The sequence below is a fragment of the Globicephala melas genome, chromosome 12 (assembly GCF_963455315.2).
Source record: "Globicephala melas chromosome 12, mGloMel1.2, whole genome shotgun sequence".
In the NCBI taxonomy this organism is placed as follows: Eukaryota; Metazoa; Chordata; class Mammalia; order Artiodactyla; family Delphinidae; genus Globicephala; species Globicephala melas.
Window position 1 is genome coordinate 82,162,166 of NC_083325.1, and position 27,108 is coordinate 82,189,273.

At 34.9% G+C, this 27,108-nt stretch overlaps 1 protein-coding gene across 1 annotated transcript in view; it reads left to right on the top strand.

The window, feature by feature from the left end:
- Positions 1-27,108, top strand: part of ROCK2 (Rho associated coiled-coil containing protein kinase 2) — a 134,242-nt gene that overhangs the window by 61,759 nt on the left and 45,375 nt on the right. Inside the window, exons 4-5 of the mRNA XM_030844582.2 lie at positions 7,506-7,643; positions 19,016-19,276. Of these exons, the coding sequence (XP_030700442.1) occupies positions 7,506-7,643; positions 19,016-19,276 (399 nt within the window). The remainder of the gene's footprint in view (positions 1-7,505; positions 7,644-19,015; positions 19,277-27,108) is intronic.

A 27,108-nucleotide genomic window follows, 5' to 3' on the forward strand; every position in this document is an offset into this window, starting at 1 on the left:
CTTCCTACCCTTTGAGTGTGCCCTCTCTCATCTGCATCTTTTAATTATGATTGCTTTATTTAATTTCCCATATTATGCCTTGTGCTGTAGTTTATATGTATACTTCTTTGAATCTTTTTATATTGTAAATTTTTTGAGGGCAGGAACTGTGTCTTTTCAGTACTTTTGGCATTCCCATGAGGAGTTCATAGCTGTGTGTCTGAAAATAGTTCACCTGTATCTGGGAAGATGATCTTCTTTAGTCAAGTACACAGTTTAGTAGGAATATCTGTAGAGCAGCAGGGAGAAAGGGGGGAACCCTCACCATGGAGCCATTTGTTAATTCAGTCTTGAACATTGGTAAAGGACGTGTTTGTGCAGCTAGATCATATAAGTGATTGGATTTTTCTTGTCTTTTTATATCCTGTACAGCACAGAACCTGAAATGTAGAAAGTTTTCATTGATGTGACTTGACTGTGATTATTCCTGATCCCTGGGCTCAGGTGCTCCCTGGGGATCCAGAATGCTAAGGGGATACAGATTCTCAGTGATAGAACTCAAGGCTGATATGAGATGAAGATCTTGTTTTTTGGTGTTTTTGTGTTTTTTTAAAATCTCCTACTGGCTTGCTCTTAATTTAAATGGTTTTAAACTAAGGTTTTAAAGTGGAACCAACCAGAAGGAAAGAGTGTATGGGAAATGATTCTCTAATACTTGGCACGTGAACTCAGATTTTTTAGTCCTTTTTGGAATAAAACAGGCTCCTCGCTGGTTACAAGGTTATTTCTGATTTGTGTAAATTATCTCCCTTCCTCCATGTTTTTGTAATTCCTGTATTCCCCCATTCAGTCTTAGCTGCCACAACCAGACCTGGCAGAAAGCAGGACACGCTTTTCTTGTGTCTTTAGTGGAAACCTCAGCAGCACACAGTAACTGTTCCAGATCTGTCAAATAGATGCATTGGTTCTTTTTGTAAAAATAATCTATTGTAATTTTTGATATTAAAAATAAATTTTAAAGCCTCAAATGGGGCATTTTGGTTAGAATGATTTTCAAAAGTTTTTGTCCACAGTGCGCTAGGAGATCTAGGTCCATTTTAGGACTTTTTCAAACATGTCTCTAGCTACACTTAGGAATGTTTCATCTACTTAAAAAAAATTTGTTTTAAAGAAGTACATATTAGCTATAAAAAGCACAAATAAGCAAATCTAAAAAAATAAAAATCCCTCAGAATTCCATCAGCTGAGATAAAACTGTTAACTGTTTTGACCCTTATTATCTTTTTTTTCCCCACATACGTATAGTCAATTAGCTGGTACTTTTGCATTCATCCACTTTTAAAATTAGAAACTAGGAATATAGCATTCTTTTCTCTAACAAATAGAGACATTGGAAGAGAAGCAATATTTTTGTCCTTTAGGTAATCATGGACTAGTGACATTGGGGAGACACATGTAAAGTTTCATAACAGAATGAACTGAGTTCCATTTGTCTGTGGTGGAATTAGCTAACATTTTCATTGACTATATTCTGTGTGCTAAGTATTTATATTCATTATCTTGTTTTATCTTTTCAACAATTCTGTGAGATTCTTAAGTAGATGAATTCAGTGAAATTTAGAGAGATTAAGTGAATTGGCCACATAGTACATAAATAGTTAGGACTTTTGCCCAGGTTTGTTGACATCTACATCCATGCTTTTAAGCAGTACTCTCTGCATTGTTGTAATGAATTGCTACTATATCTATTTATCCATCCATATTGAATAAAGGAGAAAGAGCTAGAGAACAAAGGGGAGCGTACAGAGATGCTGAGGAAGATTATAATAGAATCATTCAGAAGGAGACATCCTCACAAGGAAGGTCAGTGGAAACCAGCTTTCCTAAAATAACAGTGCTTTACTGTAGTACTTTGTAATACTAGTACTAATGTATTTTAAGGTATGAGGCAGACGTTTGGCATGAATACAACTATTGCCTCTTACTGTTTGTTCTGTAGATAAAGTCAAAGACTACAAGCTGGTGGTTCCTGACTCTTGTGTTATGAGCCTGTGAAGTGTTCTATTACAGTAGTTTAAATGAAATTCAGGCCTCATTACCTAGAACATCTAACCAAAATTGTCTTTATTTATTAAAAGTTTTATAGATCTCATAGCTATAATTTTGCTGAATTTGTTAAATTGGATAATTCAGCATTGTGCCAACCACTAGGCAGCCTCACAAATGAAAGTTTGTATTGTATTCTGTTCTTAAAGGAGCTTATGAAGCAGACATGTACACAACTAATTTTGATATTAGATTATTGTAAGCATTTTGGACAGAAAGGGAAACAGTTTTGCATAAAGAATCACCAAGAATAAAGCACCAAGAACAGGCATTTTTCTCATGTTCAGAAAATCATCTTATGCCTGTGTTTTTGTTTATTTGAATGAACGGCTCTTTTCTCTAGATTTGTTTTTGTTAATTCATATATAAAAGATTAAACGTAAATAAATGTTTAACTCTTTCCTACTAGCTGACAAATATCTTTTAGTTTCTGTTCATAGCTGTTCTTTATAGCAGAATTCTTAAAACTCTTGTCATGGTCTGAGTCAAGCATAAATAATATTATGGTATAAATTAATTGGCTTTTACTGTTATATGATTGCTTTTTCTAATGAAGTTAAGATAACACTGAAATCCGATTTATTCTTAGAATAAGTGAACATTTGAAGAATGGCATAAATACAGAAGAGAGAGTACCTTAGCTGTCTCTTTTTAGTAATGTTTTAAACTTTAAAAAAAAACCACAACATTTTATTAAAAGCATTGCTGGAGTGAGCATTTGCTTTGAGATAATTTGCTAAGTAAGAAGCTGGTCTATCTACTGTGGAAGGGATTTCTACTTTTAAGACTAGGGTTCTTCATACTCTAATCCCCCACCCTCCCACCCATGTTTTCATATTGCTTTCCCATATATTTATTTTCAGCATTCTATAAATGGCATAACACCATATAAATCAAAGGAATTGTTTTTCCAGTTTAGTAATTTAATATAGAAGATGGATATAATCTGTGACCCTCATCATAACTTATTTGGCCCTTGGCATATAGGATTCTTTTCATGTAAAGTTACAGTGTATCAAAACACTTTAAATTTCAAAATATTTTAAAATACTTTAAATTTCAAAGTATTTCAAAATAATAAGTGATATAAACCATTGATATAATAACCTTTCTAATTATAATTTGATTAGGCAGTTTTCATCCTGGGCTGTGTTTTCTTTCTATCCATATTGATGTTTTATTTATTTGTTATATAAAGTACTGAGAAGGGATGTTAAAATTTCCAGCTGAAATTAGGATTTGCCTGTTTCTTTCTTTAGTTCTGTCAATTTTTGCTTCATGAATTTTTTTTTTTTTTTTTTTTGGTGGTACGCGGGCCTCTCACTGCTTTGGCCTCTCCCGTTGTGGAGCCTGGACGTGCAGGCTCAGTGGCCATGGCTCACGGGCCCAGCCGCTCTGTGGCATGTGGGATCTTCCTGGACTGGGGCACGAACCTGTGTCCCCTGCATTGGCAGGCAGACTCTCAACCACTGCGCCACCAGGGAAGCCCTGCTTCATGAATTTTTAAGCTTATTTATTAGATACAAACATATTTAGAATTTTTAATGCCTTTCTGATGAATTAGTACTCCTTTTATCTGAATTATCCTTTTTTTCTCTTTGCCTTGAAGTCTACTTTGTTATTGATATTGCTCTGTCTACTTTCTTATCCTTGCTGTTTGCATGGTGTATCTTTTCCTATCTTTTTATTTTTAACCTGTTTGATCTTATATTTAAAATATATGAGGTTAGGTTTTGCTTTTTAATTCTCATAATCTCTGCCTGTGAATTGTGTGTTTAGTCCGTTTATATTTACACATATTTCAGACTGTTTAAAATTGTCTTGTAGGCCCTTAAGTCTCTATTCATTTTCATTTATTCATTTTTCTCTTTATTCTCTAGATTGATTTGTGTTCAGGTTCACTGACTGTCCTTCTATCTCCATTCTCTGTTAAGTCCTTCCAAAGAATTTTCCATTTTAGTTATTTTTCAGTTATAGAACTTCCAATTGGTTCTTTTTTTAGTTTCCATTTCTCTGTTGGTATTTACTTCTGTTCACTCATTGATACTATTTTTTCCTTTTTTTCTTTAACATACTGTCTTTTAGGTCTTTGGACATATTTATAAGAAATATTTAAACTATTTGTTAGCTAAATCCAACATCTTTTGGGGATGTTTGCTATTGACTGCTTTTTTCTTGATGATGAGTCACATTTTCCTCTTTGCCTGTCAGGTAATTTTAAAATTATGTACAGATCCTTTTTGATATGTGATAGAGACTCTGAATTTTGTTATTTTTCTTTGACAAGTGTTGATTTTCATTTTAATAAGATGTCCAGTTACTTGCTGATAACCCTTAACTTTTGGAGCCTTAGTTTTTTACTTTGTAAATATAGATGTGTTTAAAGACCAGGTTGTTTCCCAAGTCCTTTTAAGGACTCCAAACTCTACTCCCCTTTTGATCTTTTAGGGTTTGGTATTACAAGGCTATGTTAGGTAGTGCTAGAGTAGGCCTTGCTTTAGAGCATGGTTCTTTCTCCCAAGATGTCTCACCTCAATGTGCAGGAAATCATCAAGGTTACTCCACTCTTTATTTGGCTGGAAATTGAATGTGCCTGCAATGCTGTTTAACATCTGGTGTCTCTGTTTTGTTATCAACCCCGTAGCAGTTGCTCTCTGGCATACCTTTGCTATTTCCTCTTTGGATAATCCCTACCTTTGTTGAGCTTACATTCTAATATGGGACTCAGACAATACAAGGAAACAGCATCAAAAAATTGCAAGTTATGGTATCTTCTCAGAAGAAAACCGAGTTCTGGGGTGGAGAACAATGAGTCTGTTTCCCCCATGTCTGCAGTAACTTCCTTCACTGTAGTCTTGAACCCCTCAAAATCGTCCATGAGGGTTGGAATCAACTTCTTCCAAACTCCTGTTAATGTTGATATTTTGACCTCTTCCCTTGAATCACGAATGTCCTTCTGGCATCTAGAGTGGTGAATGCTTTCCAGAAACTTTTTAGTTGCCTGTACCCAGATCCATCAGGGGAATTGCTGTCTATGGCAGCTATAGCCTTACAAAATGTATTTCTTAAATAATAAGACTTGAGAGTTGAAATGACTCTTTGATCCATGGGCAGCAGAATGGATGTTGTATTAGCAAGCATGAAAACAACATTAATATCATTGTACATCTCCATCAGAGCTCTTGGGTGACCAGGTACATTGTTAATGAGAAATAATAATTTGAAAGGAATCTTTTTTCTGAGCATAGGTCTCCCCAGTGGGCTTAAAATATTTAGTAAACTATGTTGGCAACAGATGTGCTGTCATCTAGACTTCATTGTTGCATTTATAAGGCATAGACAGTAGATTGGCATAATTCTTACAGGCCCTAGGATTTTCGGAATGGTAAAGGAGCATTGGCTTCAACTTAAAAGTCACCAGCTGCATTAGCTGCTAACATGAGAGTCAGCCTGTACTTTGAAGACAGATATTGACTTCTCCTTTCTAACTATGAAAGTCCTAGATGGCTTCTTTTTCCAGTATAAGGCTATTTCATGTACAGAGAGGATATGTTGTTTAGCGTAGCCACCTTTGTTAATTATCTCAGGTACATCTTTTGGATAACTTGCTGCATCTCCTACATTAGCGCTTGCTGCTTCACCTTGCTCTTTGACATTATGGGGAAAGTTCACGGGCAGCCAACTTCTGCTAGCTTCAGACTTCTCTTCTGCAGCTTCCTCACCTTTCTCGGCCTTCATAGAATTGAAGAGAGTTAGAGCCTTGCTCTGGATTAGGCTTTGGCTTATGGGAATGTTGTGGCTGGTTTGATCTTCTATTCCGACCTGAACTTTCTCCATATCAGCAATAAGGCTGTTTTGCATTCTTATCATTTGTGTGTTCACTGGGGTAGCACTTTTAATTTCCTTCAAGAACTTTTTCTTTGCATTCACAACTTGGCTAACTGGCGCAAGAGGCCTAGCTTTCAACCTCTCTTGGCTTTCATCATGCCTTTCTTACTAAGTCTAATCATTTCTAGCTTTTGCTTTAAAATGAGAGATGTGCGAGTCTTCCTTTCATCTGAACACCTACAGGCCATTGTAGGATCATGAATTGGCCTAATTTCGATATTGTTGTGTCTCAGAGAATAAGGAGGCCCAAGATCAGGGAAAGAGACAGGGGAACAGCAGGTCAATGGAGCAGTCAGAGCGCATAAAACATTTATTGATTAAGTTTGCTGTCTTATATGAGCATGGTTTGGGGCACCCCAGAACAGTTACTGATCACAGATCACTGTAACAAATATAATAATCACAATGAAAAAGTCTGAAATATTGTGAGAATTACCAAAATGTGACACAGAGACATGAAGTAAGCAAATGCTATTGGAAAAATGGCACCAACAGACTTGCTCGACACAGTGTTGCCACAAACATTCAGTTTGTAAAAAATGTAATATCTACAAAGTACAATAAGTCAAAGTGCAATAAAACAAGGTATGCCTGTAAAAAATGTCAGACCAGGGTGGTATCAGTGGAGGTAGTTAGAAATGGTTGGATTCTGAAACTGTTTGAAGGTAAGACTGACGTGATTTGCTGATGAGTTTTTATGAGCTATATGAGAAAAAGAGGAGCCAGAGGTTTTTAGCCAGAGCAGTTAGAAGAATGAGGATGCCATTTACTAAAATAGAGAAGACTATAGGAGACATAAATTCAGGGGTGAAGATTTGGAGTTCAGTTTTGGTCATCCTACTAGATATCCAAGTATAAATGTTAGCAGTTATTATTTATTATTAATTATCCAGTAGGTGTTAACTTTTATCATTCATTAAATATTTATTGGCTCTGTGGTAGAGTTTGCTATGTTATATTCTAGGATTTAAATTATGGTCAAAAATGGACACTGTCCTTGCCTTTATGGAATTAGCAGTCTAATGAAGAAGATAAGAATTGATCAAATAACCATATTATTGGTAGTTTTTCCCTTAAAAAAAATAAACTTTTAAGTAGGATATCTAGGAAGAAATAAGGATGACTTAACAAATAACCCTTGCTATCTAAATTTATTAGGTTCTTATGGTCAAATTGTGATGGATACATGTATATATCTTACAAGTTTCTCATTTAACAACATCTTATTCTTAAAATTGGTTAGCTTAATTAACATGAGGGAATGAAGCTTCATGAATTCAGTTTTATTTAGATGAAATGAGGTAGTTATATATTGAATCTAGCATTTAAAGGTGTTGTATATTTCATGAAATATTTAGGCTGTGGGGAATTTTTTCCTCTTTCATTAAAAATGTTATGTTTTTACTTAGTTAGCTAAGGATCATTTTGTTTTGTAACTAAAGTCTTTAAGAACAGCATTATAGTATGATCTGTTGTTCACCATTTTCTCATAAAATTAAAGAATTAATTCTTGTGTTTTGAAAAATCAACAGGTTCGTCATAAGGCATCACAGAAAGTTTATGCTATGAAGCTTCTTAGTAAGTTTGAAATGATAAAAAGGTCAGATTCTGCTTTTTTCTGGGAGGAACGAGATATTATGGCCTTTGCCAACAGTCCCTGGGTGGTTCAGGTAAGCATACTAACTTTTATAAGTTTATTTCCCCTTTTCATAAGTGCTTATTATTTGTAAGAATTGATTTTTCATGCTGAAAGTCCTATATCTCATTCACGTAATGACAGTGCAGTTATTTTTTAATAAGATCTGATTCATTACACTTGTTTAATCTTCCAAAATAGTATGTTATATAGACATGTAATAATTGTTGTATAAAAGCAAGTATTACTTGCAACTTTCTCTTTTTTAATTCCTTTATAAAGAATTGGATTGATTACCAATATGCCATTGTTCCCCACCTACTCTTTCTCATGATTTACATAATAGGAACAATAATCAGCTTGTCTTGAAGAGGGGGAAAAATTCTACATTAAAATTTTTGAAAATTCTCATATTACCTATAATGTAACACATTATTGGGATTCCTAATTCAGCCTTTTATTTGACTGTAAAGTAAGGAATTTACTTGGTTACCCAGTAGTACAGGTCACAGAGGAAGGACAGGATAAATACTTTATTCTTTCCCTGTATTTACCAGTTTTCAAAGTAAGGAATTAGTTTACTTTTATCCTCAAAGGTGACCAATTTTGGGAGAAGTATCAGTTTAAACTCATGGACTTAAAACCTATTTGATGTGTTTCAGTCCTTTATCTTATTCATACTCAAATTGTGACACCTTTAGCAGTGATCATGTTCAGGTTGGCACTGAGTCCTTTTGACAGAGCCTTAGTTAGTCTTCGATAGCTAGCTTGCCGTCTTGATACATAACAGAGTGTTCCAGACCTGTCTTGTACATTTTCTGTCCTTCACATGGAGTTAACCTTGCTTGTAGGTCCATCTTTTGTACATGTGTGAATATTTCTTTAGAATAGATTCCTAGCATTGGAATTGTCAGGACATATGGTGTACACATTGGACATTTTGTTTGATATTGCCAAATTGCCTTGTAAAGAAAGTTTTTTTACAAGTTTATATTACACTCTAATTATCCAGTAGATGTTTTATTTCACTAAATTTTTAGCAAATGCTGCATATTGTAATTGTTTTAAATTTTTATTTGTTGCATCCTTGAGAAATAAGATGTTATTGTGTTAAGTTGCATTTTTTTATTATGAGGTTCAGCATATTTCATATGCTTATTAGTAATTTGTATTCCTTCTCCACTGCTTATCCCATTTTCTAATGTGTTGTTTTGCTTTTTTAAAATTGGTTTGTTAGAATGTTAATACATTATGGATATTAATCCTTTGTTATATATGTTGGAAATATATTCTCTTGGACTACTACTTGTCTGTTGTTTACTGAGTTTTTAAATTTAGATGTAGTCAAATCTGTAGACTGCATATTTTAATTTTTGCTGGCAACACCATCCCCATCCCTAAGATGGGGAGTTTATAATCCCCAAGATTATAAAAATATTCTCTTACACTTTATTTAACTTTTTATATTTTTACTTTTTTAGGGGGGATGTTCTGTTTCTAAGTCACTAGGAATTTATTATTTTTATTATGAAGTAGGATTTCTTTTTCCCAAATGAGTAGCCAATTTCCCCAGTGCCATTTGTGGAAAAGCCCATGTTTTCCCCATGAAGTAAATGAAAGGTCCTGTATTATCATTCATGTGTATTCATGTATACACATGAATTTCTCTTTTGGACTGTTTGCCATTACTTTGATTTGTTATTGGTTTATACACTAAAATCATTGTTTTAATTTCTGTAGTTTTTCATTTATTTTGGTATCTGGTAGGGCATGTCTTCTCTCATTATTCTCCTTTTATAATAGTTTTTTGTCAGTTCTTAAAATTTTTCTCTATAAAGTTAGAATCAGCCTTTCATTCTGTTAAAAAATACAGTTAAAATTTTGACTTGCATTGCTTTAATTGGTAGGCTTTTTTTGGGGGGGGGTTGTTTTTATTATTTTGAACTATTAGGTCTTCCCATAACAATAATAGTATGTCTCTTTGTATAGAGATTGATCTTCAGTAAAGCCATATTACTTTTTTCCCCAAAATAAGATCAGAAGAAACTTATGTATAAGAAAATAATTTTTAAAATATGTAGATATTCAGAAAAAAAATGTAGATATACAGAAAAAAAAAAATTGGCTCAGTCTTTCAGTGTAGCATTGAATAGTAGAAATTTTTCATCCTTATCTTTTTTTTTAAAACTTCAGTGGGTAGAGCTCTGATAGTTAACTATTAAATCTGATGTTTGCTGAAGCTTTCTGGTTAAGACAGTAAAGGATTTGGCCTGCCCATCTGTTCTTAGCTTATCAAATATTTTTTATCAGGAGTAATGTTAAAGTATTTGAAATGTTTCCTTCAGCATCTTTTGAGATGGTTTTCTTGCTTAATCTGTTATTATAGTACACACAAAAAATAAATTTCAGGGTAGTGTAAAATCTAAAGTAAGTGCTATTTGCTGTAATATGATATTTTCAATAGAATACCAAATTTGACTTACTTACATTTTAAGTAATTATCCATCTATTTGCATAAGTGACATATGACCTTTAATTTAATTTAATTTATTTTTAACATAGGCTCTTCTGGTTGGTTTTCATATCATAGTGAGATCACCCTAACAGACACAGTTGAAAAGCACACCACTTTTTTCTGAGCTTTGGTACAGTTTATATAATAAAGTAGAAACTATTCATTCCATGAGGCTTGTTTGAACTTGCTTGCAGATCTTTCAAGGAAAAATGTCAGTGTATTTAATGATATATTTTTTAATTTTTAAAATTTATCATGATACATTTCAAACATATCCCAAAGAAGAAAGAAAGTATATCGAATCCCCATGTATTGTTCACTCAGCTTCAACAGCAGTCATGGCCAGTCTTGTTTCAGTCACACCAGAAATTGGCAAACTTTTTTTTGTAAAGAGCTAGATAGTAAATATTTTAGGCTTTGTGGCCCAAGAGGCAAAATCAAAGATATTATATAGATACTTACATAACAAGCAAACAAATTTGTACAAATTTTTTATTGATGAAATTCAAAATATAATAATACAATTGAAAAAATACAGGTCTGTTAGGGAGAAGAATGAAGTTATTTTCTGAGGCAATAACAGTTTGCAAAATTGGGGTTCACAATTAGTGTTCCTATCAAAATCGATTGTAGATGTTCTATTAATACTGATGTATAAAAAGATTTTATATATTTGTCTTATCAGAAAATATGTTTTCACACAGCTAGTTACTGCTAAATACTATTATCCACCAGCATATGATTTATTTTTTATCAGTAGACTTTATTTTTAAAGACAGTTTTAAAAATTTACAGAAAAATTGAGCAGATAGTAGAGAACTCCCATATACCCCCTGTACCGTTTCCCCTATTATTGACATCTTACTTTAGTAAGGTACATTGTTACAATGAATGAACCCATATTGATATATTATTAGTAACTAAAGTCCATAATTTATTCAGATTTTTCCTAGTTTTTGCCTAATGTGCTTTTTCTGTTCCAGGATCAACCAGGATAGCATGTTACATTTAGTTATCATATCTTCTTAGGCTCCTCTTGGCTGTGACAGTTTCTGACTTTCCTTGTTTTTGATGACCTTTATAGCTTTGAGAATACTTCTCAGTTTTATTGTAGGCTGTGTATGCTCTGTTACTGGAATTCGATGTTTTCCTCATTATTTAGACCAGGGTTATGGGTTTTTGAGAGAAAAACTACAGAAGTAAAGTGCCATTTTCATCACATCATATCAAGGGTACATACTAACCTACCATTTGTGACTCTTGGTGTTGACCTTGAGTACGTGGTTTTGATTGAGCATATCTGTCACTTGGAAGGCGTTTATAGAATTCTGTTAAATTCTTCTCTTGATGTTTACCTTTTAGCACTGTCATTCCATGGCAGATTAATCAATTCCAATTGAAGGTTGGGTAGAAGCTTCTCAGTTGCAAAGCTCAAATGGATTTTTTAATGGATATTTCCTTTGCACTTACATTCATGTCCAAAAAATGCTGCTGGAACTGTGAGATTGTAGTCTGAGATCAGAAAGTATATCCACTGCAAATTTGTGTAGAAATAGAGATCTCATGTATTGTTTTGATTTTGATAGCATGGGAAAGTATATACAGTAGCTTGATGTTAGTTGTCATAAAAATGATTGTGTCATAGAATAAGTTTTGCATATAGCGCTGTTTTGCCTTGCCATTTTAGGTCATTTAGGTATTAAGAAACATTATCAAGTTGCAGCTAAAGCTAATTTCCAAAGCTGTTCAGTTCAGTCATAGTGGTTGAGGGTGATTTTGATCAGACAAATTTCAGTCTCATCTCTGAGCTCAAATAATTGCAGTAGAACCTTACCACTGCTAAGCCATTGAACTGCTGTGTAGCAGGGTTAGTCAGGATATTCAGCTTCTATTTCTGGCAAAAATTCACAGAACTGATGGTGATGGTTAAGTCAACAAGAGCAAATAACACCATCAATACTACTTATTTATTAACACATGAGATTCAAATATATTTTCCACACTGTACCTATTGATCAATATTATGAAAAATAACCATAGACTTTGAACAGCATACATTTTCACAAGCTTTGTAAATTTGTCCAGCTAAGCCTTTTTCTGTTCCACATATATTTTTACCAGCATCTGTTGTAACACACCTTACCAGGTATTACTTCAGGTTGTACTGAATTAATGTTTGCTCAATTTCTTTTAAAGTATTTTTGTCTGTAGTTGATCTATGTGGACTGTTCATAGAGGCTAATCCTGTATTCAACTTCAAACTTGGCACCCCTCCAATAAACAGTAACTACTGAATAGTATTAATAATATCTGTTGACTCATCAAGAGTCAAGGAAAAACACTTGAAATCATTTGTTTTAAAATTGGTGATTAATATTGCTCCCAGTATTCTCAAATCTTTGAGCAACTGTTGTTGCTGAAAGATTTCGTCTTAAAGTTGATTTTCTCTAGACACATTTCTTCAGCTGATGCAAAACCAAACACAATTTAAGTATTCACCATTGGTAAATAGCTTTTCTTGCTTGTCTAACAAATAAGGCATCTGGAAACTTTCTTTGGTTTCAGTCTTACACACATTTAGCAAATTTTACCATACTTAATTTTAATTTTCTAATTTTGAAGAACTGTTGAAATACTTTTTAAAAATATTTATTTTATTGAAATATAGTTGATTTACAATGTTGTGTTTGTTTCTGCTGTACAGCAAAATGATTGAAATACTTTTTGTTCTCTGGCCCAATCTTTTTTCCCTGCCTTTCTTCTGAGAGATAGCTGCTATCCTAAAATTAATTTATGCCACTCCTGTGTTTAAATTTCTCCCTCCCTCCTTCCCAACTGGATCTTCTACCAACCTTTTAATTTTTCATATGATTGTTGACTGAGTCAGGTTTTTTAATTTCTTGAGTTCGTTTATATTTCTGTGACTCCGTCTTTTTCACTTTTCTGTTGAATGGCATATTTGTAAACTTTTTGGTCTTAATGTGTTTTTCGTTTTATTTACAAAATATACCTTTTAGGCTTTCTTTTTAGTTATTTCCTGCTTAAATTTTTTTTTTCTAGCTACTGTTTTCTTTGGGTTTATATTGTTCTTTTCTAGTTTCTTTACCTTCCTGACTTTGTCAGTCCTTATTTTCCAATACAGATATCTCTGTTTGAATATTGGGTAATGAGAGGATAAGGAGAGATACCTATAAACTCATTTGAAGTTATGTTTCTCTTTGAATTCTGCTTATTTTTTAAAAAAATGGTTTTATTTGTAACATGCATAGAAAAGTACATAAAAAGCAGCAGAATGATTAATTACAAAGCAAACACCCATGTATTCACAACTCAGGTCAAAAATAAACATTGCCAGTATGTACTCTGTTAAGTCCCCTTGTGCTCTTTCCCAGTCACTACCTCCATGTGTTCCCCCCAGAATAAACGTTCTTCTGGCTTTATTAGTAATTGTTTCATTGTTTTCTTTCCAGTATACCACCTAAACAAGCACTCAGAAACTATATTTTTCCTGTTTATTGAACTTTATATAAGTGAAACCATTGAATATCTCTTATCCAGGTTACTCCAGTTTATTGGTGAGATTTACTACCTTTTCATAGTTGAATATTCTCTTTTGTGAAATGCCTGTTTAAGTCTCTTGCTCATTTTCCCATTACGTTGTCTGTCAATTGATTGAATAAAAAAATTTGTAGGAATTGTTTTTATTTTGGATATGAACCCTGACTAGCTTCTTAGACCTGTGGGTTTACAGATTTTACCAAGTTTGAGAAAAATTTGACCATTATTTTCTCAAATATTTTTTCTGTCTCACTTTCCATCCATTTACCCCTCAACCCCTTTCTCAGACTACAGTTACACATATGTAATTTGCTTGATGTTGTCCCATAGGTAACTGATACTGTTTCTTTTCTTTCCTCAGTCTGTTTCTGTTTTTGTTTTTCAGGTGTGCTTCATTTTGTATAGTTTTTATGCTATGTTTCAGCAGTCCCCAACCTTTTAGGCACCAGGGACTGGTTTCTTGGAAAATAGTTTTTCCACGGATGGGGTGTGGGTGGAGGGGATGGTTCAGGCGGTGCTGCGAGCGATAGGGAGCGGCAGGTGAAGCTTCGCTCACTCACCTGCCCGCCCGCTCACCTCCCGCTATTCGGCCTGGTTCCTAACAGGCCGTGGACTGGTATCAGTCAGTGGCCCGCGGGGGGCAGGGGGACCCCTGCTATGTCTTTAAGTTCACTGATCTTTTTTCTGCAGTGTTCATTCAAACTTTAATCCCATCGCATCTGGCTTTCTTCGACAAAATTGTTTTGAGATTTATCCGTGATGCGATATATCAGTAGTTCATTTCTTTTTATTGCGTAATAGTATTCCATTGTGTGGATATATGACAGTTTGTTTATCCTGTTCATCTGTTCATAGACATTTGGGTTGTTTCCAGTTTTCGTCTCTTACGAATAATTAAATTGTTTGCGGTCAACTTGTACAATTAAATGATTTTTAGGAAATTTATGGAATTGTGTACCCATCACTAAAACCTGATTTTTAGAATATTTCATCGTCCCCAAATGATCAGTTATACCTACTTACAGTCATTTCCCATTCCCCTCCAGTCCCAGGTAACCACAAATGTGCTTTCTGTCTCCATAATTTGCCTTTTCTGGACATTTCAGAAACATGGAATCATACAACATGTTGTCTCTTTCCCTTAGTATACTATTTTTGAAGTTCATGCACATTGTAGCATGTCTTGTATTTCATTTTTTAGTGCTGAATAGCATAGCCCATTGTATGTGGTTTAATCAACAATGTATTTGGTGTTTGTCCCCAGTTCTTAGCACAAGAGCTTCAGAAGCTCTTGGATTTCCTTAGTGTTAAGAGTGTCTTTGTTATGCTAATGAGACAACTCCTGGTGGCTTTTTGATAACTTTTGGATGAGATGGGGACTGATCGTTAGAAAGAATGAGCATGTGATTAGAGGATTGGGACTTTCAGCCTTCCAGCCTTTGGGGTACTGGAAGCGGGTTGGAAATTGAGTTTAATCACATGGCCAATGATTTAATTAATCATGCCTATATAGTGAGACCCTAATAAAAGCTGTGGACATTGACACTCAATGGAGCTTCCTGGTTGGTGAAGACATTGGTGTACTGGGATGGTGATTCACCCTGATTCCACAAGGAGAAGTTGCAGAAGCTCTGTTCCCTCCCAGACCTCACCTTATGTGTATCCTTTACAGTAAAACTTTGATCATATGTATGGTGCTTTCCTGAATTCTTTGAGTCAACCCAGTGAATTATCGAACCTGAGTGGGTCATGGGAACTCCAGAATTTGAAGTTAGTTAATCAGAAATGCTGGTGGCTTGGGGACTTCCAAAGTACGGAAGGACAGCTGATGTCTGAAGTGAGGGTCTTGTGAAAGACTGGCCTCTTAGCTTGTGGTATGTGATGCTAACTCTAGGTGCTTGGCATCAGAATTGTATACCCAGTTGAGGTGGAAAGAGTATGTGGATATACCCTATTATGTTTGTCCACTTACCATTTGATGGACATTTGAATTGTTTCCACTTTGGGGCTATTATAAATAGTGAATAATGCTGCTGTGAACATTTGCATGCAAGTCTTCTGTGGACATACCTCATTTCTTTTGGGTAGGTACCTGGGACTGGAATTCTTAGTTATGTGGGAAATTTATGTTTAACTTTTTAAGAAATTGCCGAACTGTTTCCCAAAGTGGCTGTGCCATTTTACGTTCTTACCAGCATAGATGAGGTTCCGGTTTCTCCATATTCTTGCCAACAGTTGATGTTTTCTGTCATTTTTATTATGGCCATTCTGGTGGGTATAAAGTGGGATCTCATTGTGGTTTTAATTAGAATTTCCCCAATGACTACCATCTTTTCATGTGCTTATTGACCACTCATATATCATCTTTGGTGAAATGTCTATTCACATTTTTGCCCTTTAAAAAATTGTTACTTGTCTTATTGTTGAGTTGTAGGAGTCCTTTATGTAGTCTAGGTATTTTATTATATATATCACTTGTTAGTATTTTTTCCAACCTGTGATTTGTCTTTTCATTTTTTAATAGGATTTTTTGAAGCCAGAAAATTCTTATTTTGATCAAATCTTACGTGTCAGTTTTTCATTTTGTCAATTGTGTTTTTGGTGTTAGAAGAAATCGTTGCCTAATCCAAGGTGATAAAAGATTTTTCTCCTATGTTTTTTCATAAGATTTTTCTAGTTTTAACTCTTAAATTTAGTCCTGTGATCTACTTTGAGTTAGTTTTTGAGTATGATGTGAAGTAGGGATCTAAAAATGTTCATATTTTTGTCTTTGAATATCCAATTGTTCAAGCACCATTTATTGAAAAGACTGTTCTTTCACCACTAAATTACTCTGGCACCTTTGTTAAAAAAAAACAAACAAACTCTTGACCTATAGACATAAGGGTTATTTCTAGGCTGTCACTTCTGTTCCATTGATCTGTATGTCTGTCCTTACACCATACCAGTACTGTCCTGAAAACATTAGTTTTGTTTTGAATTTTGAAATTGGGAAGTATAAGTGCTCCTGCTTTATTCTGTTGTAAGATAGTTTTGGCTCCTCTGGGTTATTTGCATTTCCATAGAAATTTTATAATCAATTTGTTAATTTCTGGAAAGAAAACTTGCTGGGATATAGAGTTTGCATTGATTCTGTGGATCAATTTGGAGAGAATTGCCATCTTTATACTATTGTCTTTCTATCCAGGAACGTGAGTGTCTCTCCATTTGTATACATCTTTCCTTTTATCATTTAGAGTTAATAGCATCACACACACACACACACACACACACACACACACACTTTCTCAATTTGGTAACCAGCCTTATGCCTTTTCGTCCCTTCCTTCCCTGCATCTCACCACCTTCCATTTTTTTTTTTTTTTTTTTTTTTTTTTTTTTTGCGGTACGCGGGCCTCTCACTGTTGTGGCCTCTCCCGTCGCGGAGCACAGGCTCCGGACGCGCAGGCTCAGCGGCCATGGCTCACGGGCCCAGCCGCTCCGCAGCACGTGGGATCCTCCCAGACCGGGGCACGAACCCGTGTCCCCCGCATCGGCAGGCGGACTCTCAACCACTGCGCCACCAGGGAAGCCCTCCATTTTAAAATTATTCTGATTTTGGCTTGACTCTCTCAAATAAATATTTAATTTTATGTCAGTAATAAGCTTTTCTGGATTCTTTATTTGTCCCTTTTTCTTATGTATCTCGTAATTCTCTTACTTGGATTTATTCATTGTGTCGAACTATATCCTTGAACAATTCTTTCAGAAGTGGTTTGTTATCAGATTTCTAAGAATATGAATGATGTAATACATATTTATTTTGCCATCGTATTGATTTTTTTTAAACTGCCGTATTCTAGGATCAAAATTATTTTCCTTCAAAGTTTCGAAGATACAGCTCTGTGTTTTGTATTCTGTGCTGGCTGAGATGTTTGTTGACAATATGATTTACATTTTTGTACATAAGGTACTTTTTGTCTTTGGAAACTTTTAGAATTTTTCTGCTGGATTTCTGAGAGTTTAGCACTGACTGTCTTAGTTTCTCTCTTGTTTCATTTGAGATCTTTCAATCTTAGATTTTTGACTTTATTCATTTCTAGAAGTTTTTGTTTGCTATTTCTTTTTTTTTCTTTTTCTTCTGGTTTATTTTCTCTCTTCCAGACTGCTTTTAGATGTCAGAGCTTTGCTATCTTTGCTCTGTTTTTCATCTCCGAATCCTTCAGTGTCTTCAGAGAAAGTTACTTTGCTCAGTTTTCAAGCTCTGTAATTTGTTTTTCTCTTATCATCAGTTGTATATTTAATTCCAAAGCTTCAGGTTTTTTCCCCATATCATCCTCTTGTTTAATTGCTGTGGCTTGTTACTCTTTTGAGGGTATTGATTTTTACATTTTTAAAGCTGTTCTTAGTTTGTCCTATTTTAAGCATTTCCTTGACTGTTAACTTTCTGTTTCTTGAATTGCTTTGCCTCTATTTCATGATACTGATTTTTCTGAAATGTTGATTCTTGGTTTTGTTCTTTTTCCTATTTGTGGAAATCTTTTCTGTTTACATTGGTTGCTTTCAGGAGGGGTGGGACATGTCGTTGGGTGGAATGTACAGATACCTTTCCTTCTGAATTTGTGGTTTCTCTTGTCTCTCCAGGGGATCAGTAGCAACCTAGCTTGGTGTCCTGTTTCTCTGGTCCCAGTGCCACTGCTTTAGTCTGAGTGCAGGTATCACTGCCACTTACTGTTGATTATGAGCAAGATGATGGGGAAGGGAAGAGAGGAGAAGGCCCAGTTCCAAATGTGGCTACGAATTACTCTTCCCAGTGGTATGGGACTTATTCCCTCTTACATCTACTGAATCTGGCATTTTAGGTTTTTCTAAACCTCTCCTGCTTCCTCAGCTCTCTTCATTGTGAGTTATGTGCAGTAATTTGTTTTGTTTTCAGAAAGCTGGGCTTTTTTTTTTTATTATCTGTTCTTTTGTCATTCTTTCACCTTTTATGTTCCTCATTCTTAATCTGTTTCTCTTTTAAAATATTTCTATTTAAATAGATTCCTGTATTCTCTGAGAGGGAAAATGATACATTTATGCATTTTTTTAAGTAAGCATGAAGAAGATACCCATATAAAAGTTTTATTGGATAGCGGTTTTTTCATTAAAGATGTCCAAATCTAAAATCACAGATTTCCTAAAGTTTAATGCTGTTTTGGTTATACAATAATTTATCTTTTTCAATAGCAGTAATAGCTTTGGGGTTTTGTTCTCTTAATGGTTTTGGTTTTCTTTCTTTCTCTTTCGTTCTTTCATTTCTTTTCTTTTTTTAAATTAAAAATTTTTTTTTTCCTTCTTGTTTTGTTTTCCAGCTCTTTTGTGCCTTTCAAGATGATAAGTATCTGTACATGGTAATGGAGTACATGCCTGGTGGAGACCTTGTAAACCTTATGAGTAACTATGATGTACCTGAAAAATGGGCCAAATTTTATACTGCTGAAGTTGTTCTTGCTTTGGATGCCATACACTCCATGGGTTTAATTCACAGAGATGTGAAGCCTGACAACATGCTCTTGGATAAACATGGACATCTAAAATTAGCAGATTTTGGCACATGTATGAAGATGGATGAAGTAAGTAACAAGCAAGTAAAAAAAAAATGGTAGTTTTCTGAGAGACAAAAATAAAGGAACACTTGAAATCTGGACTTCATAGTTTTAAACAAAGATAAATTTAGTTTTGCTAACTGTGTAATGACTCAGACAAGGTAATAAAATATCCAAATCAAAACATTTACTTTACTAATCATTCATATAGTTGTAGAGTACTTTGTTTGTAGATTTGGTGAATCCAAGAGAAATAAAAACTCAAATAACTAGTTATCAGATAAATAGTTATCTTCCTCATAGAATCTTGACAAACATTTGCTACCAATCAAAACTAGTTCGTGTGCATATAATGATCTAGTTGAAGAAGTAGGACACAAAATACAAATTAAGGTACATGGGTATTTCTATCATCATTATTATTTCTGTATTTTTCCTTTAATAAAAGAGGTAAGGTAGAAATTTACCAACTCCTACCAACCCCATCTGTATCAACCACATAGAATAAACTTGGGGGCAAGTTTATTGTTGTGCTTTTACCTGTTGAACAGTTCATATTATGATTAATTGATTCAGTAGCATTAACTTCATAGCTAACTATGGTGTTGATTTATTTTTGTTGCGAAATTTATATCCCTTGTCTTTTTTCTCTGTAAGTGTACTGTAATTCCTGGCAGTAATTCCTGATGGGGAGGGATCATGTTTTATTTCCTATGTATTCTTGTTAATTATCTTGTCAAGATGTTTATTTTGAATTAAGTTGATTTTTCTTTTCTCTTTACTTCTTAACTTATTTATGCCTCCTGTGTGATACTCAATTTTATTGATTGTCCTACCATCATCAGTGATCCATAGTCTTCCAAGCTCAGCTCAGATTTTTACCTCCTATAGAAAGTGCTGCCTAATAATCCTAACCTGACTGATCACTCTCTGTCGTAATTTCCATAATGTTACTTATTTAGAATTTGTGCTGTACTTCACAGGCCACTTTTATCTATCTAGGATTGTATGCCCTGTTTGCCCAGCTAAAACATAACATCCCTTTGGTTCTTTGGTCTTCTTCATAGAGTATTACTATGTTTGTGTTCTGCATATATTAATGTTTAGTAGGTAGAGTATTTGATTGTACCCAAAGCTCCCTCTTGTGGTGTTTATCATACTACAGTATGAAGTGATTAACAGTGAAAATCATATTTAATGAAAATAAAGTAGAAATAATTTTCTAATAGAACGCTAAACTTTTTAATGTCTGTTAATCGTAACGAATAATGTTTATGTGCTGCACATCTATGAGTGTATTCTGATTTTCATTAAATCGAAAACTTGGGAGGGTGCAGAGAAATCACACCACATGTTTTTAGGATAGGTAAAGGTGGTTAAGGAAAGAAGGTGTAGAGGAACGGAACAGAATATGTTGTTTACAAGATAATTTTATAAGCATGTAAGTGAGTACTAAATTCAGCTACTTAAGTATCTTGCTTCTTTGTAAGGCAAAATAAAAATATGGTATATATAATTTTGTTTACTATTTTTAATTTAGGTACATATGGTTCAGTTAATTATGCTCCTTGGCTCACAGCTTATTGTCATTAGTAGTATACACAAAGGCCCCATCTTGTTGGTTTTTTTTTAATTATGTTTTCCCCCTTTCAGTTTTTGTCTTATTCTCTTTTCCCCTAATACACAGCCATTGTAATGTGTTTATAAGCTCTTAGAGACTATTAGTATAGTGTACATATGTATAAATAGTCTAACGGATTGTTGTCATTTTGTTGTTAACCTTTTTCATGCAACATTGTTTTATGTCTATTCCTGATATGTAAAGTAGCTCACTGCTTTTTAGTATTCCATAGTATCTCTTAATTTTACTTATAATTCCCCCTTGTGTTATTATTATTTACTTATTATTCCCCCTAAGTCACATCCAGCTCCCTGTTACCAACAGTACCATGTTGAACATTTTCATACATGTCTCGTGTCTGTCTATTCTGACAAGGGTTTCCTCTAAATATAAACCCTAGAAGTGAGAGTACGATCTCAGAGGATACATGAAGTATTACCTGGTCTCCAGAATGGCTGTAAATGTTATAACCTCTTGCTAATAGTGCATGAGAGATCCTGTCTCCCCATATCCTCACTCACCCTTCCTTTTATTCACTCTCTAAATCTTACCAAATTCCATTGGTGTGTAAAGTAGTATCTTTTAAACTTTTTATTAATCTTAACAGTTGATGTCAAACCTTTCTCCATATACTTCTCAGTCTCCTTTGTGAATTAACCTGTGTTGTGTACTTTTGACCCTTTAAAAATTGGTGGTTTGTTGATGTGCAGGGATTCCTTATATAATCTAGATACTGGTTCAACAGATATCACTGATAATCATCTTCCAGTGTGCTACTCATCTGTATCTTTGTTTGAACAGAAATCCTTAATTATGATGTAGTCAAATATATTTGTTAATATTGAACTTTTAGATTGTTGTTTGTTTTACGCCAAACCCCTGTTCCTCCAGTAATATTAATAATGAGAGTAACTATGTAATGTTGAAGAACAAAGGAATTTTTAATTAAAACTATAGTACATAGAATTTATAATTTTGTTATGTTAGTTGTTAATGAGAATAGTGTTATTGCAAGTTTCAGGTTCATCACTTCGTTTGCCTTTGATTATTATTATGGTCTTAGAGCCATTAGAAATGTTCACAGTTTCATTCTTATTCATCTGTATATCTATAGAAGGGATTGACAAACTAGAGCACAGGGCCAAATCTGGCCTGTGGCTTAGTTTTGTATAGTTTCTGTGCTAAAAACGTTTTTTCCATTTTTAAAAAATTGTTTTTAAAAAGAAGATATGCAATAGAAACCCTATGTATCTCATAAAGCCTAAAATATTTACTATCTGGCTCTTTATACAAAAAGTTTGCCAACCCTTTATCTGTAATAAAGACAGAGATGCTCGAATTATTTTTTAGCTCTTCTGGCTTCACGTAAAACATTATTCCGTGGATAAAAGCAAAGTAAAATACAACTATAAAATTATAACCTTATATAAGGACTAAAATTGTTACTATCACTGATAAGAGTAATGCTGTTTCATTAAATTCTGTCATTGATAGATTGCAGGTTACACAATTTTCTTGGTGTTGTTATCCTTTTTCTCCCTGAAATAAATATCTGGGTGTGAGTGAAAGTCACAGTTAGTATATTTACATCTAGATTATCTCAGTGACAGTCAAGGAGTACTGCTATTTAAAATTACCTGCATTGATCAGATAAGTTGACTTCCCTCTATGCCTGTCATTATGCATTTCATAGCAACCTTCACCTCCTTTTAAGGCACAATTTTACATTAGTATTTTAAATTACTGAAAATAGTATAAGATTTTATCCATTAATATTCTAGTGTATACCATTGGATTAGATTGAAGCTATAAATTTTTAAAAGCTAACAGGTAAAATGTTAGTGTTCTTAACCCTTCTACAAGTGACATCAATTTTTAAAATACAGGCATTTCTACTCATGTTTCTGAAAAGCCCTATTTTCTGCAAAATTATACATTTAAAAGGACAGGTTTATGGGAGAAATAGGAACAGACCATTCAAAAGCTATGCAGCTTTGTAACCAGAGCCCAAACGAAAATAATAATTGGTATCCAGGGAGATGATTGGAATAACAGGCAGCTTTGCGCCTGTGTGTGCCGCAAATTGCAGATGGAAATGGAGTTCTGAAGCAACTGGGCTGTCTTCTAGATAGAGCACAAGAAGCAGGACCTTCCACTAGCCAGCAGTCTTACGAGGCAGGGAGGGGACACGCCTCTCTGAGAAAGTAGCCCCTGGTGCAAGTGCTCATTTTTAATTGTTCAAATGGACTGAATACGCTCCAGACTATGTAGTAGTCAAGCTGAAGCTTTCAACGCTTCTGATAATTAAGAATTTCACTTACAGTTTTTCTTTTCCACCCTCACAGGAGGCTTTTTTTTTCTTTTCTTTTTATAACTTAAAAAAATTATTTTTAGCTGCGTTGGATCTTTGTTGCTGCGCGGGCTTTCTCTAGTTGCAGTGAGCAGGGACTACTCTTCTTTGTGCGCGGGCTTCCCATTGCGGTGGCTTCTCTTGTTGCGGAGCACGGGTTCTAGGCGTGCAGGCTTCAGTAGTTGTGGCACAAGGGCTCAGTACTTGTCGCTCGCAGGCTCTAGAGCGCAGGCTCAGTAGTTGTGGTGCACGGGCTTAGTTGCTCCGCAGCATGTGGGATCTTCCCAGACCGCAGCTCGAACCCATGTCTTCTGCGTTGGCAGGCAGATTCTTAACCACTGCGCCACCAGGGAAGTCCCAACAGCAGGCATTTTGAATAGTTTCTTAGAGCAACTCCAAGATTTGTGATTGACCCATTTTGTGTTTTCAGTAAATCTTTCGACTTATGATATTTTGTCAGTTATAAAACACTCATGTATTTAGCAAACACACATTATCTGATCCATTTAAGATAAAGTACTTTTGAAGAAGCTTTTGAAAATGCATACCTGTTTATGTTGCTCTCCAGCTTGAAACCCTTTAGTAGATTTCTGTCACCTACTGAATAAAGTTCGAACTCCTTAGCTAGTCATATGAAGCCTCTTATGGTGATATGATCCCTGCCTACTTTTTCACCCTCATTCTGTATCATTTGACCTCTTGTACCTTGTGGTTCAGAGATCTTAAATTACATACAGTTCTTTTTATACCATGGTATGTTATGATTCCTAGCCTTCATATAGGCTGTTGAGTATACACTGCTTGGCAAATTCCTGCTCACACATTGAAACTCAGTCCAGAGTTTGCTTACCTTGTGAAGGCTTTTTAAGTTGGCTTCTATGTCTTTCTCCAAATGTACCCTTTAGGGAGCATTTCTTTTCTTTATTTCTTTTTTCTTCCCTCCCTCCGTCCTTCCCGCCGTCCCTCCCTCCCTCCCTTCCATCTGTTGAACACTTATCTTATATTTTCTCTGTCCCAGGCCTGGAATCAAACACTTCTCCAAGAAGCTCTAATTCCTTTTATTTAAGAATGGTATTTAAAAATCAGTATTTGGGTGCTGGATGTACTCATTGCTCCTGGAGTGTCATTATTTCTAGGCTCTGTCAGTGGATGTGTGTATATTGTATATACTGTGTCTACTAACTCACATGCACACACATGTTCATATTTAATTCTGTACCTGTCTGTATATAAAGTGTATTAAAAATTATGAGTTCATATGATACTTCTGATTCTAGTCCTACACCACAGGGTTCATTCTAGTCTTCCTCCTTTCTGTTTCATGATTACTTCTTTGGATAGTGAGAAAACTGGCTCTCATTATCTACACTACAACTGTTTTCCAAAGTAACCTAGGTCAGTTCTTTTCCTCTCTACTCTCTTTGGTGTGGTTATGTTATTAATTTATGAAACAGGTCCATTTCTTTTTTTTACTTTTATTTGCATTTATTTTTTGCAGCATTTATTCCCAGGCCATAAGTTTTTGTTTCTTCAATTTCTTCTGGGATATGTTTTTCTTCTGGGCAACCTCCTCTTCTGGTTTAGGAGCAGTGTTTTCTTTTTCAGTAAGCATCATCTCAGTGTGGCAGGGAGAGCTCATGTATGGGTTGATCCAACCATGAGCTCTGTAAGTCCTGCGCCGCATCTTGGAGGCTTTATTCACCTGGATATGCTCAATGACCAGAGAATCTCCATCTAAGCCTTAAGTTCAGCATTACCCTCTGCATTTTTGAGCATGTACAGTAGAAATTCAGCATTCTTTTTGGGCTACCGACCCTGCGTGCAGCCCCACTGTCTGGCCTGGGCACACCTACCAGCTCCACCATTGTAACGACGGAATGGCACACATTGCTTCTTTAAAGTGACGTCCTTCAGATACTTGGTGGCTTTTCGGATATGCATACCCTTAATGGCCTGGGCCGTTTCACTAGTGTTCTTAAAGTGAATACGAAGATTTGAACCTCTCGACTTGCATGATTTTGTGGGGTTTTCTGGGTCAAGTGAATAGCGAACCATTTTTAGAGGTCACCTCAGGCCACTTACCGGAAAAGCCAGGTCCATTTCTTACTGTTTGTATTCCATTTAGAGTTGTCCCACATCTGGTTGATTTTGTTTTTTGGATATGTGAAGCACTCCTCTGGTTTAAGAGTCAGAACTATACAAATTGCATGCTCAGAGAAGGATCACCCCCTCCTTATCCCACCATCCCATTCTTGTACTTGCTTCTTTCTACCCTTTTCCCACTCACCCCCTGTAGGTAAACCAATCTCTTTAGTTTGTGGTTTAGCCTTCCTGTATTTCTGCATTTTAGGCTTCCTGTATTTCCTACATTTGTAATAAATGTAGATTTTATATTTATATAATTTGAGAACTTCCCCATGAGATAGGTTTTTTTTTAAAAAATAAATTTATTTATTTTATTTATTTATTTTTGGCTGTGTTGGGTCTTCGTTGCTGCATGCGGGCCTTCTCTAGTTGTGGCAAGCAGGGGCTTCTCTTGTTGCAGAGCACGGACTCTTAGGCACACGGGCTTCAGTAGTTGTGGCTTGCGGGCTCTAGAGCGCAGCCTCAGTAGTTGCGGCGCAAGGGCTTAGCCGCTTCGCGGCATGTGGGATCTTCCCGGACCAGGGCTTGAACCCGTGTCCCCTGCATTGGCAGGCGGACTCCCAACCACTGTACCACCAGGGAAGCCCCCATGAGATAGTTTTTAAATATCTTTCCCAAATGTTTATTTTAAAAAATTTTAACTCTCAATAGGTGGTTGCCAAAGATGGTGGTTAGAATATTAATTTTCCAAAAACAGAGTACCAGTAACAGAGTTTACCTAGTAAAAATTCTTTACTCCTACCAAAGTATTTATTCTACAAGTAATCGGTTATTCAAACTGATCTCCATCTTACCTTTCCCAACTTCATCAGTGTGAAACTTTACATTTAGCTGATTTGGACTTTACTGCATTTCTTCAACCTGTTTTATATAAAGTCATTCTTGTTCCTTTGTTTTTGCTCTTTTTTCTGTCTAAGCTACCATACCAACCCTCTCTCCTCTGAAGTCTAACTTGTCCGCCAATTCTTTTTTGTATGTTATCCTTTGCTCTCCTTCTTCTGAACCTTTGAATGCTAAATAATTTTTCTTTTAGTGGCACTTCTGTGTCTCGCCAGGTTTTAGCTCTTAAGATCTCACAAGATTCATTTTTTTGAAGTCTAATTTATATGGATACATGTGAAATAAAGAGATTTTATTTACCCTAGTAAGTCTCTATGAATTTTTCCTTCAGTAGAAGTCTAAAATGTAGGATAGTTAATGATAAAAATTAATTTTATACACTGCCTTTTGTAGTCAGGCACTGTCATCTTCATTTTTTATCCTAAGTAATAACCCTTACAGAGTATTACCATCATAATTTGCTCAGTTATTTCCAAATGTTTTATTTTATTAATTTATATTCAAACTAAAATGACCTCTATTTGCTGAATACTTGGGAAAATAAAATCATTGAGTTATTTCTGCTGATTTGAGGAAAGAAAAGATTGCTTCTAAAATTAATCTCTCATGTTTAATATACATTTTATTGAATTTAAATAAAAACGTTTATATAAATCATGTTTATAAAATACATTGAACTTCCTTTTTCCAAGGTGGTTATAATACTTAGTATTTTGGTAGTTGTATAGCTTGGTTATAAGGAACGTAGGTGACACACTTTTTAACCAGGCAGGTAAAGGAAATGAAGGGCATTTAAGTTAATCTGTAAAGTCTTTGCATGTTTGTACATAGCTGGAGGTTAACAGGTACTATTTAGGATCACACTACTATATACTGTCATGATTTAATCTTGCAGCGTATACA